The sequence below is a fragment of the Rutidosis leptorrhynchoides genome, chromosome 11, assembly GCF_046630445.1.
Source record: "Rutidosis leptorrhynchoides isolate AG116_Rl617_1_P2 chromosome 11, CSIRO_AGI_Rlap_v1, whole genome shotgun sequence".
In the NCBI taxonomy this organism is placed as follows: domain Eukaryota; kingdom Viridiplantae; phylum Streptophyta; class Magnoliopsida; order Asterales; family Asteraceae; genus Rutidosis; species Rutidosis leptorrhynchoides.
Window position 1 is genome coordinate 107,883,645 of NC_092343.1, and position 16,702 is coordinate 107,900,346.

Genomic DNA, 16,702 nt, shown 5'->3' on the forward strand with positions numbered 1-16,702 from the left:
GTTGTTGTATTGGTGATTCTTATCACCGTTTTCCTCCCACTTTCTTTTGACTTGCTTCACATTGGCCTCTTCAGCAGTCTGTTCTTTAATTCTTTCTTCAATCTGGTTCACTAGTTTGTGAGCCATTCTACATGCCTGTTGTATGGAGGCGGGCTCGTGTGAACTTATATCTTCTTGGATTCTTTCCGGTAATCCTTTCACAAATACGTCGATCTTCTCTTCCTCATCTTCGAATGCTCCCGGACACAATAGGCACAATTCTGTGAATCGTCTTTCGTACGTGGTAATATCAAATCCTTGGGTTCGTAACCCTCTAAGTTCTGTCTTGAGCTTATTGACCTCGGTTCTGGGACGGTACTTCTCGTTCATCAAGTGCTTGAATGCTGACCACGGTAGTGCGTACGCATCATCTTGTCCCACTTGCTCTAGATAGGTATTCCACCATGTTAACGCAGAACCTGTGAAGGTATGCGTAGCGTACTTCACTTTGTCCTCTTCAGTACACTTACTTATGGCAAACACCGATTCAACCTTCTCGGTCCACCGTTTCAATCCGATCGGTCCTTCGGTTCCATCAAATTCCAAAGGTTTGCAGGCAGTGAATTCTTTGTAGGTGCATCCTACACGATTTCCTGTACTGCTAGATCCAAGGTTATTGTTGGTATGTAGCGCAGCCTGTACTGCGGCTATGTTTGAAGCTAGAAAAGTACGGAATTCCTCTTCATTCATATTCACGGTGTGTCGAGTAGTCGGTGCCATTTCCTTCAAAATAGTTAAATGGAACAAGTTAATCATACAGAATATTAAGAGTAGTTAATAGTATTTCGTAGCATAATATGAACTCATTTATAAAAGCTTTTTCTTCATATTAGCGTTTTATAAGTTTAAATTCGGGTAGTACCTACCCGTTAAGTTCATACTTAGTAGCTAATATACAATTCAACTACTACAATTCTATATGAAAAACTGATTATAATAATATTTCGCGTTCAAACTTTTATACAATATTTTACAAACTTACAATACCGCTTATTTTACATAAAGCATGAAATATAGCACACAATAACTTTGATACAAGATAGTTGTGAAGACAATTCTAGCTAGTACACAAGTCGTTCAGCAAAGGCAATAAAGACACGTAATTCATACGTCCAGAAACAAGTCATGCATTCTGGTTTTACTAGGACTACTTCCCATCCTTGGTCTTGTGCAACATAACCGTTATGGCCGTTGATAAGACAGCGTGTTGTAACGTCATCAAAGGGACGAGGGTTACGTAATGTCCAACAGTCCCGTAATAATCTAAAAACCTCATTTCTTACCCCAATTACCGACTCCGTCACTTGTGGAAACGTTTTGTTTAATAGTTGTAGCCCGATGTTCTTGTTCTCACTTTGGTGAGAAGCGAACATTACTAATCCGTAAGCATAACATGCTTCTTTATGTTGCATGTTAGCCGCTTTTTCTAAATCACGAAGTCCAATATTCGGATATATTGAGTCAAAATAATTTCTTAACCCGTTGCGTAAAATAGCATTTGGGTTCCCCGCAATATATGCGTCAAAGTAAACACATCGTAACTTATGGGTTTCCTAATGTGATATCCCCCATCTTTCAAACGAAAGTCTCTTATAAACCAAGACATTCTTGGAACGTTCTTCGAATGTCTTACAAACTGATCTCGCCTTAAATAGTTGTGCCGAAGAATTCTGGCCGACTCTAGACAAGATTTCATCAATCATGTCTCCGGGTAGGTCTCTTAAAATATTGGGTTGTCTATCCATTTTGTGTTTTTAAACTGTAAAATAGACAAGAGTTAGATTCATAAAAAAAAATACTTATTAATACAAGCAATTTTTACATATATCATAAAGCATAAGAACACTATATTCCATATATTACACCACACGAATACAACTATCTTATTCCGACTCGCTCGTTTCTTCTTCTTCGGTTTTGGTTCGTTTTGCCAAGTTTCTAGGGATATATGATGTTCCCCTAATACGAGCCGTCGTTGTCCACATTGGTTTAGAAAAACCTGGTGGTTTAGAGGTTCCCGGGTCATTGTTACAACTTAAGGACTTCGGGGGTTGACGATACATATAAAGTTCATCGGGGTTGGAATTAGATTTCTCTATTTTTATGCCCTTTCCCTTATTATTTTCTTTTGCCTTTTTAAATTCAGTTGGGGTAATTTCTATAACATCATCGGAATTCTCGTCGGAATCCGATTCATCGGAGAATTGGTAATCCTCCCAATATTTTGCTTCCTTGGCGGAAACACCATTGACCATAATTAACTTTGGTCGGTTGGTTGAGGATTTTCTTTTACTTAACCGTTTTATTATTTCCCCCACCGGTTCTATTTCTTCATCCGGTTCCGATTCTTCTTCCGGTTCCGATTCTTCTTCCGGTTCCGACTCTTCTTCCGGTTCCTCTTCGGGAACTTGTGAATCAGTCCACAAATCATTCCAATTTACATTTGACTCTTCATTATTATTAGGTGAGTCAATGGGACTTGTTCTAGAGGTAGACATCTATCACATAATATCAAACACGTTAAGAGATTAATATATCACATAATATTCATATGTTAAAAATATATAGTTTCCAACAAAAATGTTAAGCAATCATTTTTAAAGAAAACACGGTCGAAGTCCAGACTCACTAATGCATCCTAACAAACTCGATAAGACACACTAATGCAAATTTTCTGGTTCTCTAAGACCAACGCTCGGATACCAACTGAAATGTCCCGTTCTTATTGATTAAAAACGTTCCATATTAATTGATTTCGTTGCGAGGTTTTGACCTCTATATGAGACGTTTTTCAAAGACTGCATTCAGTTTTAAACAAACCATAACCTTTATTTCATCAATAAAGGTTTAAAAAGCTTTACGTAGATTATCAAATAATGATAATCTAAAATATCCTGTTTACACACGACCATTACATAATGGTTTACAATACAAATATGTTACAACAAAATAAGTTTCTTGAATGCAGTTTTTACACAATATCATACAAGCATGGACTCCAAATCTTGTCCTTATTTAAGTATGCGACAGCAGAAGCTCTTAATAATCACCTGAGAATAAACATGCTTAAAACGTCAACAAAAATGTTGGTGAGTTATAGGTTTAACCTATATATATCAAATCGTAACAATAGACCACAAGATTTCATATTTCAATACACATCCCATACATAGAGATAAAAATCATTCATATGGTGAATACCTGGTAACCGACAATAACAAGATGCATATATAAGAATATCCCCATCATTCCGGGACACCCTTCGGATATGATATAAATTTCGAAGTACTAAAGCATCCGGTACTTTGGATGGGGTTTGTTAGGCCCAATAGATCTATCTTTAGGATTCGCGTCAATTAGGGTGTCTGTTCCCTAATTCTTAGATTACCAGACTTAATAAAAAGGGGCATATTCGATTTCGATAATTCAACCATAGAATGTAGTTTCACGTACTTGTGTCTATTTTGTAAATCATTTATAAAACCTGCATGTATTCTCATCCCAAAAATATTAGATTTTAAAAGTGGGACTATAACTCACTTTCACAGATTTTTACTTCGTCGGAAAGTAAGACTTGGCCACTGGTTGATTCACGAACCTATAACAATATATACATATATATCAAAGTATGTTCAAAATATATTTACAACACTTTTAATATATTTTGATGTTTTAAGTTTATTAAGTCAGCTGTCCTCGTTAGTAACCTACAACTAGTTGTCCACAGTTAGATGTACAGAAATAAATCGATAAATATTATCTTGAATCAATCCACGACCCAGTGTATACGTATCTCAGTATTGATCACAACTCAAACTATATATATTTTGGAATCAACCTCAACCCTGTATAGCTAACTCCAACATTCACATATAGAGTGTCTATGGTTGTTCCGAAATATATATAGATGTGTCGACATGATAGGTCGAAACATTGTATACGTGTCTATGGTATCTCAAGATTACATAATATATAATACAAGTTGATTAAGTTATGGTTGGAATAGATTTGTTACCAATTTTCACGTAGCTAAAATGAGAAAAATTATCCAATCTTGTTTTACCCATAACTTCTTCATTTTAAATCCGTTTTGAGTGAATCAAATTGCTATGGTTTCATATTGAACTCTATTTTATGAATCTAAACAAAAAAAGTATAGGTTTCTAGTCGGAAAAATAAGTTACAAGTCGTTTTTGTAAAGGTAGTCATTTCAGTCGAAAGAACGACGTCTAGATGACCATTTTAGAAAACATACTTCCACTTTGAGTTTAACCATAATTTTTGGATATAGTTTCATGTTCATAATAAAAATCATTTTCTCAGAATAACAACTTTTAAATCAAAGTTTATCATAGTTTTTAATTAACTAACCCAAAACAGCCCGCGGTGTTACTACGACGGCGTAAATCCGGTTTTACGGTGTTTTTCGTGTTTCCAGGTTTTAAATCATTAAGTTAGCATATCATATAGATATAGAACATGTGTTTAGTTGATTTTAAAAGTCAAGTTAGAAGGATTAACTTTTGTTTGCGAACAAGTTTAGAATTAACTAAACTATGTTCTAGTGATTACAAGTTTAAACCTTCGAATAAGATAGCTTTATATGTATGAATCGAATGATGTTATGAACATCATTACTACCTTAAGTTCCTTGGATGAACCTACTGGAAAAGAGAAAAATGGATCTAGCTTCAATGGATCCTTGGATGGCTCAAAGTTCTTGAAGCAAAATCATGACACGAAAACAAGTTCAAGTAAGATCATCACTTGAAATAAGATTGTTATAGTTATAGAAATTGAACCAAAGTTTGAATATGATTATTACCTTGTATTAGAATGATAACCTACTGTAAGAAACAAAGATTTCTTGAGGTTGGATGATCACCTTACAAGATTGGAAGTGAGCTAGCAAACTTGAAAGTATTCTTGATTTTATGAAACTAGAACTTTTGGAATTTATGAAGAACACTTAGAACTTGAAGATAGAACTTGAGAGAGTTCAATTAGATGAAGAAAATTGAAGAATGAAAGTGTTTGTAGGTGTTTTTGGTCGTTGGTGTATGGATTAGATATAAAGGATATGTAATTTTGTTTTCATGTAAATAAGTCATGAATGATTACTCATATTTTTGTAATCTTATGAGATATTTCATGCTAGTTGCCAAATTATGGTTCCCACATGTGTTAGGTGACTCACATGGGCTGCTAAGAGCTGATCATTGGAGTGTATATACCAATAGTACATACATCTAAAAGCTGTGTATTGTACGAGTACGAATACGGGTGCATACGAGTAGAATTGTTGATGAAACTGAACGAGAATGTAATTGTAAGCATTTTTGTTAAGTAGAAGTATTTTGATAAGTGTATTGAAGTCTTTCAAAAGTGTATAAATACATATTAAAACACTACATGTATATACATTTTAACTGAGTCGTTAAGTCATCATTAGTCGTTACATGTAAGTGTTGTTTTGAAACCTTTAGGTTAACGATCTTGTTAAATGTTGTTAACCCAATGTTTATAATATCAAAAGAGATTTTAAATTATTATATTATCATGATATTATGATGTACGAATATCTCTTAATATGATATATATACATTAAATGTCGTTACAACGATAAACGTTACATATATGTCTCGTTTCAAAATCATTAAGTTAGTAGTCTTGTTTTTACATATGTAGTTCATTGTTAATATAATTAATGATATGTTTACTTATCATAATATCATGTTAACTATATATTAACCATATATATGTCATCATATAGTTTTTTTACAAGTTTTAACGTTCGTGAATCACCGGTCAACTTGGGTGGTCAATTGTCTATATGAAACCTATTTCAATTAATCAAGTCTTAACAAGTTTGATTGCTTAACATGTTGGAAACATTTAATCATGTAAACATCAATCTCAATTAATATATATAAACATGGAAAAGTTCGGGTCACTACAGTCCGTGGCTAATTCATTATACACGTTACAATTTAGACGGTTCGCTCGATCCATTAGGCTTTTCATCTTAAGGACATAAGATAAAACGGATTGGGAGTCATCCATACGACATGCATGAAGCGCTCGAACCGTTTCGAAGCGCTCGACACGAGCTTGTTGAAGGAACATCTCCTTAAATTATGTGATCATGTCATATGCACTATGGTGCTCGAAGTCCTTTTGGAGTTCGGGTATCATAGTCCCAAGCATAAGGCAAGCGACTTGCACTGAATCGGTGTAATACTTACCCAATAAGCCATGCCTTCCGTATCATCCTCATCGGGTTGATCGGGAATGAGGTCTTCCAACACATACGCCCTATCCTCAAGTTTGAGGACAATTCTTAGATTGCAAAACCAATCCATGAAATTCGTATGGTTGAGTTTTTTCCTTTTCGAGGATTGACCTCAACGATAGGTTGTTAAAGTTGATAGGTGCGTTTGGAATGTTGTTGTTATTGGCGGCCATCTACAAAACTTAACAAAGTTGTTTAAGTATCAATTTTAATTTAACAATCAATACCCTTTAAATTCAATTGATATTTATTAAATTTTAGAATCCAACGGTAAACCAAATTTCGGTTAGGTGACCTTTATCCCATCATTTGATTTAGCTAGGTAGTCATTTATATGACAATTGCAATCCTTTTGCAACTTTTAAGGTATGGGATCATGCAATCCTTTTGCAAGGCATATTTATCCCATCAACACCTATTTGTTCCTCATGCTTCGGTGACCCTAAGTTCATGATTCCCAAATCAAGTCGTCCTACTTGTGTAAATATGTAAACTTAACATACAAGTGGTTAGGCAACCTTTATCCCACAAGTGTGCGAAATTCACCTTAATCATATTAGTTTGCTCATAACGGTTAGGTGACCTTTATCCCATTATGACTTCCCTAATATTTTTAAGTGTCACACAAAAGGATGGCGTTTAACTTGTTTGCCTTGTTAATAAGGGAATTTAAGTTTTCATTATTTCTAGTTTAAGAAAACTTTTATGCCATAGACCAACATGCATTTAGTGTATGGTATTTATGAAAAACTATTTTCATGTCATGTAATTAAGCCAATTACTTGATATAAACTATTTTATATATGTGATCCTTTTAGTGTTCTTAATAACCATTTATTAATGTCATTTTGCCATTTCAATTTAACCATTTAAATTGTCGTTTTGCATGTCGTTAATAATGTCTAATTTAACCAATTAAATTGTCATTTTGCTTGTTGTTAACATGTTATTTACTTATAGCAACCAAACATACAAACACAATAAACAACCATGCATGTAAAACAAATATGTTCACAATCAAGCCAATTTGGTAGACATTTGTTTAGCCAAAAACAAATGCCACCGGTTAAGGGGTTATAATACAAAGTAGGATATTTTAAATCTCCCACTTAATCTTACATCCAAATGCTTCTTCTTGTGTTCTTCCAAGTCTTCATCTTGTATCTTCATCTTTTTACAAAATATATCCTAATACATTTTGTCTAAAAAATGAAATTACAACCTAATCTATTTTACATACCAAATATAAAATAAATTACATAACCATAATAATATTATTACAAACCAATTGAATAAATGTTATTACAAACTAAATGAATGAATAATAAATCAAACATGCAACCATTCAAACATAAGGTCAAGGCTTAGATTGTGAACTTCATCATATAACCAAACATGACCAAAATGGAAGAATCCAAACCCATTTTTGGGTCTCCCAAATTCGGCCAAAAAAGAGAACCCACCCAAACATATAATTTTTACATTTTACTTTCATGCATGTACATAAAATGAAAAATATATAGTGAGTTTAATTACCATCTCGAAGCATATTTCAATAACTTCGGCTCTAGATACCATTGTTGGGATTTAACAAGTTCATAATATACTTAAAACCATTTAAGAATTAAGATAGCGGAAGCATGTAAATTACCATTTAGTGACTTGTTAATCTTTAACCAATTAAAGTTAAATCCCAAGTAGGATCAAGTCATGAAGTATGCTTACAAACTACAAGCAAGTAAAGAGCTTATACCTACTCCAAGCTTGTTAGTGTATGATGAAGATGATGATGATGAATGAAGCTCCAAAAGTTAGCTCCAAAAGAGCTTATACCTACCCCAAGATAACCACCAACACCTTTGCTTTTAGTTAGGATTTGATTAACACTTGAAATAAGCTTGCAAAACACAATCAAGAACCGTCCTTTGCCCACCAAAACTCACGGCCAACAGCAGCCTATTTAGGGAGTTTATGCAGTTCTTTTGGAAGTGTTATTTCATGTGTGTGTTGTTCAAAGAGTCAAGACACTAGTATATGGAAATGGGAAAGCATGGGTCAAGGAATCTAAGTCATAAGCATGTGAACTTCCAACTCCAAGGCCACTACCATCTTGTTTATAAAAAATTAGTTTTATAAAAGAATTAGTTTTTATAAATACATTTTTATAAACTTCCATATTTAGATATGTATATATATACATTTTATATAAAACTAATTATATAAAATGTAACAAAACATTATTTATTATTTAACCTATAAATAATTAAACTCTTATTATATAAATTATTCCATAATTTATACACACATCAAGTAATATTTCAAAAAACCATTTTTCTTAAAGTTCAAGTGTCGCGTATTTAATCAACGATCCAATCGCTAAGATCAAATACGAATAAGGTGTCGGTAAGCTTGTTATTGGGTATGACCCGACTTGGATCAAAACATATTAGCCACGTTAATTTAATATGTCTCTCGGGCATTCGAAATACCTTCACCTTCTCCATCCATTTCAACATACACTCAATTTACAATTCATTTTATATTTTCAAGATTTACGTTAGTTTTTAGTAGTAGCTACCTTAGCTTTTATTTTCCGGAGGATATCCCGGCGAGTCCCTGCGATCTCAGGCAGATTTCTTCGGCTTTTTCAGGTTTTTATCCGAAACGCTTGTCTTTGTATTAAACATGTATTCTTACCTTTTATGTTTAATAACGCATTCCGATATTACCATGATAGCTTAATTAATCTGTGTGTTGCCATGATAGAAGTTTGGGTTAGCGTGATTATGTTAAATTAGTACGGTTATCGTTATTATGCTGAACTAGGAAGTCTGATAGATTTGTATGCTAGCATCTTAAGGATTGACCAACCTAGGTTGTGATCATGACTTATCCACCTATATAAACTTAGCTACTTCATAGGATTAAGACCCCTGGTTATACTGTATCTGAAGATTCTATGAACTTGGTACGGCCGGAGTTCCCGAGAGGCATTTAATGCGCTTTTAGGACACGGAACTTAGGAATTGAGACATGAATGACCTAGTATGCCTATTGACTGTTCCAAAGAGACCTCTTAGGAGCTGTTAAGATCTAGCTAGTGCCCTGACTGTATGATCCCAACCTATTGCATGTTCTTGTTTGATTGTTTCTCTAGGATTAAGTCATATTCACCGTCTAGGTACCTGCTAGGTTTCTATCTGCTTTACTTTCAGTATATCAACTTTAATGTTGTATAATGTTTGTCTTGGTTTGATCTCATTAATATGATGAAATGTTTGTTAGTTTTCATTTAAGGTTTTGTCAACTTAACTCGACGGACTCCTTTCGTTTGTGATCAGTGTTCAATCAACACGACACGTTGTTATTCAGTTAACCAAACTGGTAATGAGGGTTAGGATTAGAACTCAACTCACTAATAAACCTCGTGCTTTACTAAGGATAACCTCCGAGGTATAGTTACATTTCAATTATACAACCACGTGACATACTTTTTACTACTCAACGAGAACTCTGAGAGTCTAGAGATAAGTAGGTCTGTGTAATTGGCTCATCCAACCAGATCTACACCATTTCAATCATAAGCTTTAATATCAACATAATTACCTTTCTCTAACCCAAACTAATATCTTGGTCAACATTTCCTTGATCTGCATACTCTGGACATCCTCCCACTTTATTTACTTTTTCGCAATTAGGATTTTAGCTTAAACCAACTACTATCTTTTATCCAGGTAATTTAAATAAAAGACAATTATCCACTTGATCTTTAATTCGTTAAACCATTCAAAAGCACGACCCTAGGTTAACTTACACCTTCTACATTAGAAAGTTAAAAGTAAATTTAGGCCCCACACAATATAAATTAAACGACAACTTTCGTGTGCTATACCAAATCTGACACTCTGCGACCTAACGACACCGCACGAACAAAACCGTCCATTTTGGCTATATCAAGATCGAATCAGACCAAGCAACGTGATGATTGCAGGAATCACTGGAAAACAAGTTATCCCATTAAGAAGAATACGATTAGAGGTAACATTGGAAGAACATTGGATGGTACGAACTGAAATGATAGATTTTGTGGTTATAAGGGGAAATTCAAGGTATAATGCCATTTTGAGACGACGAGCGATGCACAAGTTCAGAGCAGTTACTTCAACCAGTCATGGTGAAATAATATTTACAACACCAAGAGGGGTAGCCACTATCAAGACAGAATATGTTAAACCAGGGAGGGCGTAGTCAGCGACACCAAGAGATAATAACATAGAAGCAGCAAAGCCTGGGTTTGTACAAAGAACACAGGGAATCGGGGAGTGTGCCCATTTTCAGGAGGAGTTCGAAAGGCGAACACACACAACATCAAGAAAGTTGATATTTTTTGAAAAACTGGAAAACGAGGAAGCACAACAAAGAATGGAAGAATATGTAATGGGATATCCTCCAACCAAAATGTAATAGTATATCTCCGTAGACAGAGTAGACAAGTCAAAATATTGTAAAATTTTGAAGTTTCGAATAGAATTGATCACTCTATTATGGATTGCTTTTGTTTGCAAATATCGACTGTATGAATAAATAATGTTTTTACGTTTTGAAGAACATGTTATAATAAGCATTATCTATATGAAAACTTAATACATGAAAGTATAGTCTGCCCACATAAAGGATGTTTTCTAGCTTCTGATGGTAGAGGTTCTCCCAATACCTGATAAAACACAAATATATGGGAAGCAACTAGAAGCATAAATCAGCGATTCGCAAATCGCACATCGCCAACCTAATTCATAGTCTAGAAACTATGCAAGTCATGACAAATCAACATAGCAAGATTATTTACGAACTACCAAATCATTATTACAAAATGATATCAAACATTTCACAAACTTAATTATTTATCAGAATAATTACAACCATTACATTTTCAAATGGGAACATTTAAAATATCTCGCACACTGGATGCCGCATCCGAACAAACCATGTACAACTCCTCATATTCTATCTTCTTCATCTCCTCCACCAAAGCTTGTGCCTTTCCATGAGCATCAACATCAATCAAACTTTCTAGCCGCTCTGGAAGGTTGCGCACATCTTCCTTCAGCATCGCCACAGTGTTGGATTTCTCCAAAGCTTGAATAGCTTGGAGATAGCGAAGAAAGGGATCAGATAAAGTTTTGGATGCAAGAACCTTTTTGAATAATGCATGAATGTTGGATTTCAAGAAAGACAAATCAGCCTTAGAAGTATCAAGTTCTGAGGCCAATTGGATGCAAGAATGGTTGGAATCCGCAACCTTTCCTTCCAGTTCCATCATGTGGTTCGACATACAGTTGCATTTTGATTCGGCTTCCGAAGCGATTTCCTCCGCCTTCGCCTTCTGATCCACAACTTCCTTTAACTTTCTTTCCAAATCTTTTACAAGCTTCTCCGACTCAGATAACTTCTCTTTCATACTCACGGATTGTTTTAAAAGATGATCAGCACCCCTGCCCGATTGAAGAGTGTTGAACATGGCATGAATATTCAGAATCACGATTCACTCGCAGGCTTGGCATTCTTCCTCAACGGAGAGATCATCAAAAACATTCATCAGGGGGTTCGCAAAAGTTTTCAAATATTTGTAGCAGTCCGCCTGCTGATCCATTGGAGCACGAAGAAACGCTTCCATGGCTTTAATGTTAAAGTCGGAAACAAAGCCAGAAGAACCAGGAGTAGCAACAAGCAACCTCTCATTTTGAAGAGGTAAAGGAGTCACTATAGTACCGGCATAAATTGGATCGTGATTAGTAGGAATCAGAGAGCGAGCAGAATGAATTTCTTGAACATAGGAGGAAGTGGATTCATCTATCAACACTACAAAAAGAAATGGAGGAAATAAAGTAAAAACAATAATAACAGGAAAACTACAATAAAAATAAAAATTTCAAGTAACAAACCATTCTCAAGCTGCTGAGAGGATGATTTCTTTTGTTTCTTCTTGCTGGGTTTCGCAACGTCACTGCCTTTTCTTTTTTGGCGCTTGGAATCCTCTACAAGGTCACCATTAGTACAGCAATCGGAATTTCTTCTTCAGTTGAGGGAGCTGTAGGAATTTCTTTGCACACAGCGGAATGCAGTTGTTTAGAGGTGATAAAGCTTGAAAGATCCATTGCTGCAAAAAGAAGAAAAATACAAATATTATTCAGTGAAAACAGATAAAATAAAAACATAAGCAAAAAGATTCCTACTAACAACATTCAATTCTACAACAGGGGTAACATCTTTGTTTCTCCAGCGGTGCGACAAGCCACCAAGCGCCAAAACAAAATCGCTATACGGACGTTGGGAGTAACACCGTACTTTTTACATGCCCATTTTTTTTAAAGATACTCACAGCGGAAGACGAAATAATTTACATATCATATATTATTTACAGAAACATACGATTACACAAAATACCGGTGTTATGTTATTACTACGAGCCATTTAACCATATAGTTTATTACAAAACACATCAGAGTGACACTGTGTCAAACATCTTTGGTTGTCCTGCAAAATCCACCAAAAGCTGCTAATACACACCTGCAGGGGCAAAACACTGTGGGAGAATTAGCATAACGCTAAGTGAATGGTAATATCTAGGTGGACATCACTACAAGCATCAAGCACAGCTTATAGGCACTGGTCACTAATCACTTAAAGCCATACACAAGAGGACCGGCAACCCATAGCTCATCAAGCTAGAATATACCGATAGTCCACACTACTGAGTCACTAGTATAGTCTTGTAGATGTGACGCACTCGTCATTCACACTATACCACCAATCAGTAACACTTGGACCCAATACTATTACCCTAAATACACAAGGTAAATAGCATTGACCTCTTACGTCATACAAAACACATCGATGTTCACTAGTGCGCACATAATCACATATAGTCACAATACTGGTCACAGACTCATTACACAGTCTAATTATAAGCATGGTACAGATCACTATACTTGTCACTGTATAATCACATCCATAAAGATAATCCCACTCACCTGGAAGCACAAGTACTCAGTTGTCTTATATCACTGAGCCTTCACCTTTCCGTTTATCACCTGAGAATATCAGTTCTCTAGTTAGTACACTTTTCAATCAAATTAATCATTAGCATAACTATCACCAAAATACAGTAAATGGGTCAGAATTGCACTTGACCCAAACATACAAACACTGTCACTCGCACGGATGAGGTCTCACTCGTGCGACTGACTATGCTCACTCGCACGGGTGAGTATCCTCACTCGCATAACTGACCTATCACTTATACTAGTGATTATCAAACCTACTCACACAGTTTAGTGTCTCACTCGTACGAATGGCCACTTCACTCGCACGAGTGCCTCAGACGCACAGTTGAGCTAGTACAGCAGCACAACTGCAATTCGAGCTTTTTACACCTAACCCAAAGTTTAATTTAGTGTCTTAAAACCTTATAATTAGATACTAGACCTCAAGGCGATTCCAATGATAGTTTATTCTTCAAAAACATAGTTACGTTTTGAAAGTTACAGCCTTTTCAATTTTACCAAAAGCTGGCCACTGCTCAACCGCGTGGTTGAGACCTCAAACGTACGGTTGAGCCCTCAACCGTGTGTTTGAGCCCTCACAAGTGTGTTCAATCGTGTGGTTAAGCTGTCAAACATGTGGGAGCTATAGAACAGCTCCAGCTCGCTGTTTTCGCATTTTTTGACCCCAAAACTCGATTTTTGATTGTTTTGATCAATCCAATGACCCAAGAACACTATATAACACATATATAATCTATTTCTAACCTCAATTAAGCATAAAAAATACATTCAAATCAAGATTCAAAAAAGTTAACTTTTTCAAAACCCATTTACAACTCAATTTAATTCTTCAAAATCTGAGATTTATACCTTGTTTTGATGCTTGAATTCACTTGAATCAGATGCACGAAATCACAAGCTTCGAATTACACTTTTTGATTTTTGGATTTAGAAAGCAAATGTGTGTTTTAGGGTTATGTTCTTGCTAAAATTAGCAAGTAATGAACGTACGGAGTATATATTTAATTTTAGATTTCTTCACACAAAGGTAAGTAACACTTCCGTCTAACACACAGGTATTTACCAGTTATCCGAAACCCAAAATCTTTAATAACTTATTCATTCTAAGTCCAATTCACAAAAGAAAATATGTTCTGTGACCCTTGTCACAAAATGCACATTATCCCATACACAATAATTATAAAACACATAATTATTAAAATCGCTATTTTAGCACAGAAGGGAAAATAAGTCATTACCTACTAGGCCCAAAGCTAGGATGTTACAAATCTACCCCCCTTAAAGGAGATTTCATTCTCAGAATCTAGTCAAGGTCAAACAAATGAGGGTATCTAGAAGTCATCAACTCCTCAGTCTCCCATGTCAGATTGGTGCTTAAACTATGCTTCCATTCCACAAGCACCATTGGAATCTGCTTCTTGCGTAACTTAGTCACTTTTCTGTCGACGATCCTCACTGGTTCTTCCACCAATTTCTTACTTGAATCTACTTTCAGATCTTGGAGAAGAAGAATCTGACTTTCATCGTCCACTTTACATTTATGAATATAGCAGATGTTAAACGTGTCATGAATACCTGCTAACTCTGGAGGGAGATCTAACACTACAGTTTGATCGTTCAGCACTTAACAAATTCTAAAAGGACCAATGTATCTCGGAGCTAGTTTTCCTCGTTTACCAAATTGAATGACACCCTTCCACGGTGACACTTTTAAATACACACGTTCACCCACAGTAAACGTCATTGGTCGTCAACGAGGATCTGCATACATCTTTTGTTGATCTCTAGAAGCTTTCAACTTTTCACGTGCGATAGCCACTTTTTCGCAGTCTGCTGCACAATTTCTGGACCCGCAAACTGTTTCTCACCTGCCTCTAACCAACACGATGGAGTTTGACACATTCTACCATACAACATTTCATAAGGAGGCATGCCCGTACTGGAATGATAGGAGTTGTTGTAAGCAAATTCGATCAATGGCAAATGATAATCCCACGATCCACCATACTCTAACATACAAGCCCTTAACATATCCTCTAAAGTCTGGATAGTTCGTTCACTTTGACCATCAGTCTGAGGATGATAAGCTGTACTAAGGTTGACATGAGTACCCAAATTTTTTTGTAGACTATTCCAGAAACTAGACACAAATCGAAAATCTCTATCTGACACAATAGACAACGGTATCCCATGTTGCGATACTATTTTATTCAGGTACAACTGAGCTAATTTCGTCAACGAAGATGATTCACTAGTAGCTAGAAAATGCACACTTTTGGTTAAACGGTCCACTATTACCCAAATCATGTCATTTCCTTTCGGGGTTCTGGGTAGTTTTGTCACAAAATCCATGGTGATATGTTCCCACTTCCACTCTGGAATCTCTAATTGACGCAAAGACCCATACAGTGTCTGGTGTTCTGCTTTCACTTGGGCGCAAATATGACACTTTTCCACGTATTACGCGATGTTTGCTTTCATAGTTGGCCACCAATACAACACTTTCAGATCATGGTACATTTTTGTACTACCGGGATGCATAGATAATCTCGATTTATGTGCTTCATTTAAAATTAGATCTCTCAATCCACCAAGTAACGGCACCCAAACTCGTTCACGATAAGTCTTTAATCCTCGAGATTCATTCATCAATTCTACTCTTCTTTTCACCATTAACTCAGATTTCAAATGTTCTTCTTGTAATGCTTCGAGTTGAGTTATCTTTAGTCGATCCACTAAATCAGACATAATCTCAATTCGCATAAACTTTACAGTGTCAGCGGATTTCTTATGACTTAACGCATCAGCCACGATGTTTGCCTTGCCAGGATGATATCTGATCTCACAGTCGTAATCCTTAATTAATTCTTGCCACCGTCTCTGACGCATGTTCATCTCTTTCTGTAAAAAGATATACTGTAAACTTTTATGATCAGTGCAGATAACACAATGTGTATCATAAAGATAATGCCTCCACAACTTTAACACAAACACTACTGCAGCCATTTCTAAGTCATGTGCTGGATAATTCTTTTCACTTGGTTTTAACTGTCGAGACGCATACGCAATTACACTATCTCTTTGCATTAATACACAGCCCAAACCGGATAAGGACGCGTCGCAATACACAACGAAGTCGTCGGATCTCTCAGGTAAGGCTAACACTGGTGCTTGACACAACAAACTTTTCAAAGTCTGAAACGCAGTTTCCTATTCATTACCCCACTGAAAAGACACATCCTTTCTAGTTAACTTTTTCAAAGAACTTGCAATCTTTGAAAAATCTTTAATAAATCGTCGGTAGTAA

General features: G+C 35.6%; 1 protein-coding gene across 1 annotated transcript; it reads right to left on the reverse strand.

Moving 5' to 3' along the window:
- Positions 1–15,855: 15,855 nt before the first annotated feature.
- Positions 15,856–16,401, reverse strand: LOC139874850 (uncharacterized). Its single transcript, XM_071862246.1, has one exon. It carries the CDS (start codon positions 16,399–16,401, stop codon positions 15,856–15,858), a length of 546 nt encoding a protein of 181 aa, XP_071718347.1.
- Positions 16,402–16,702: the final 301 nt, after the last annotated feature.

Coding starts and splice junctions, on each gene's coding strand:
- LOC139874850 (XM_071862246.1), bottom strand. CDS start 16,401: ATGGCTGCAGTAGTGTTTGTGTTAAAGTTGTGGAGGCATTATCTTTAT.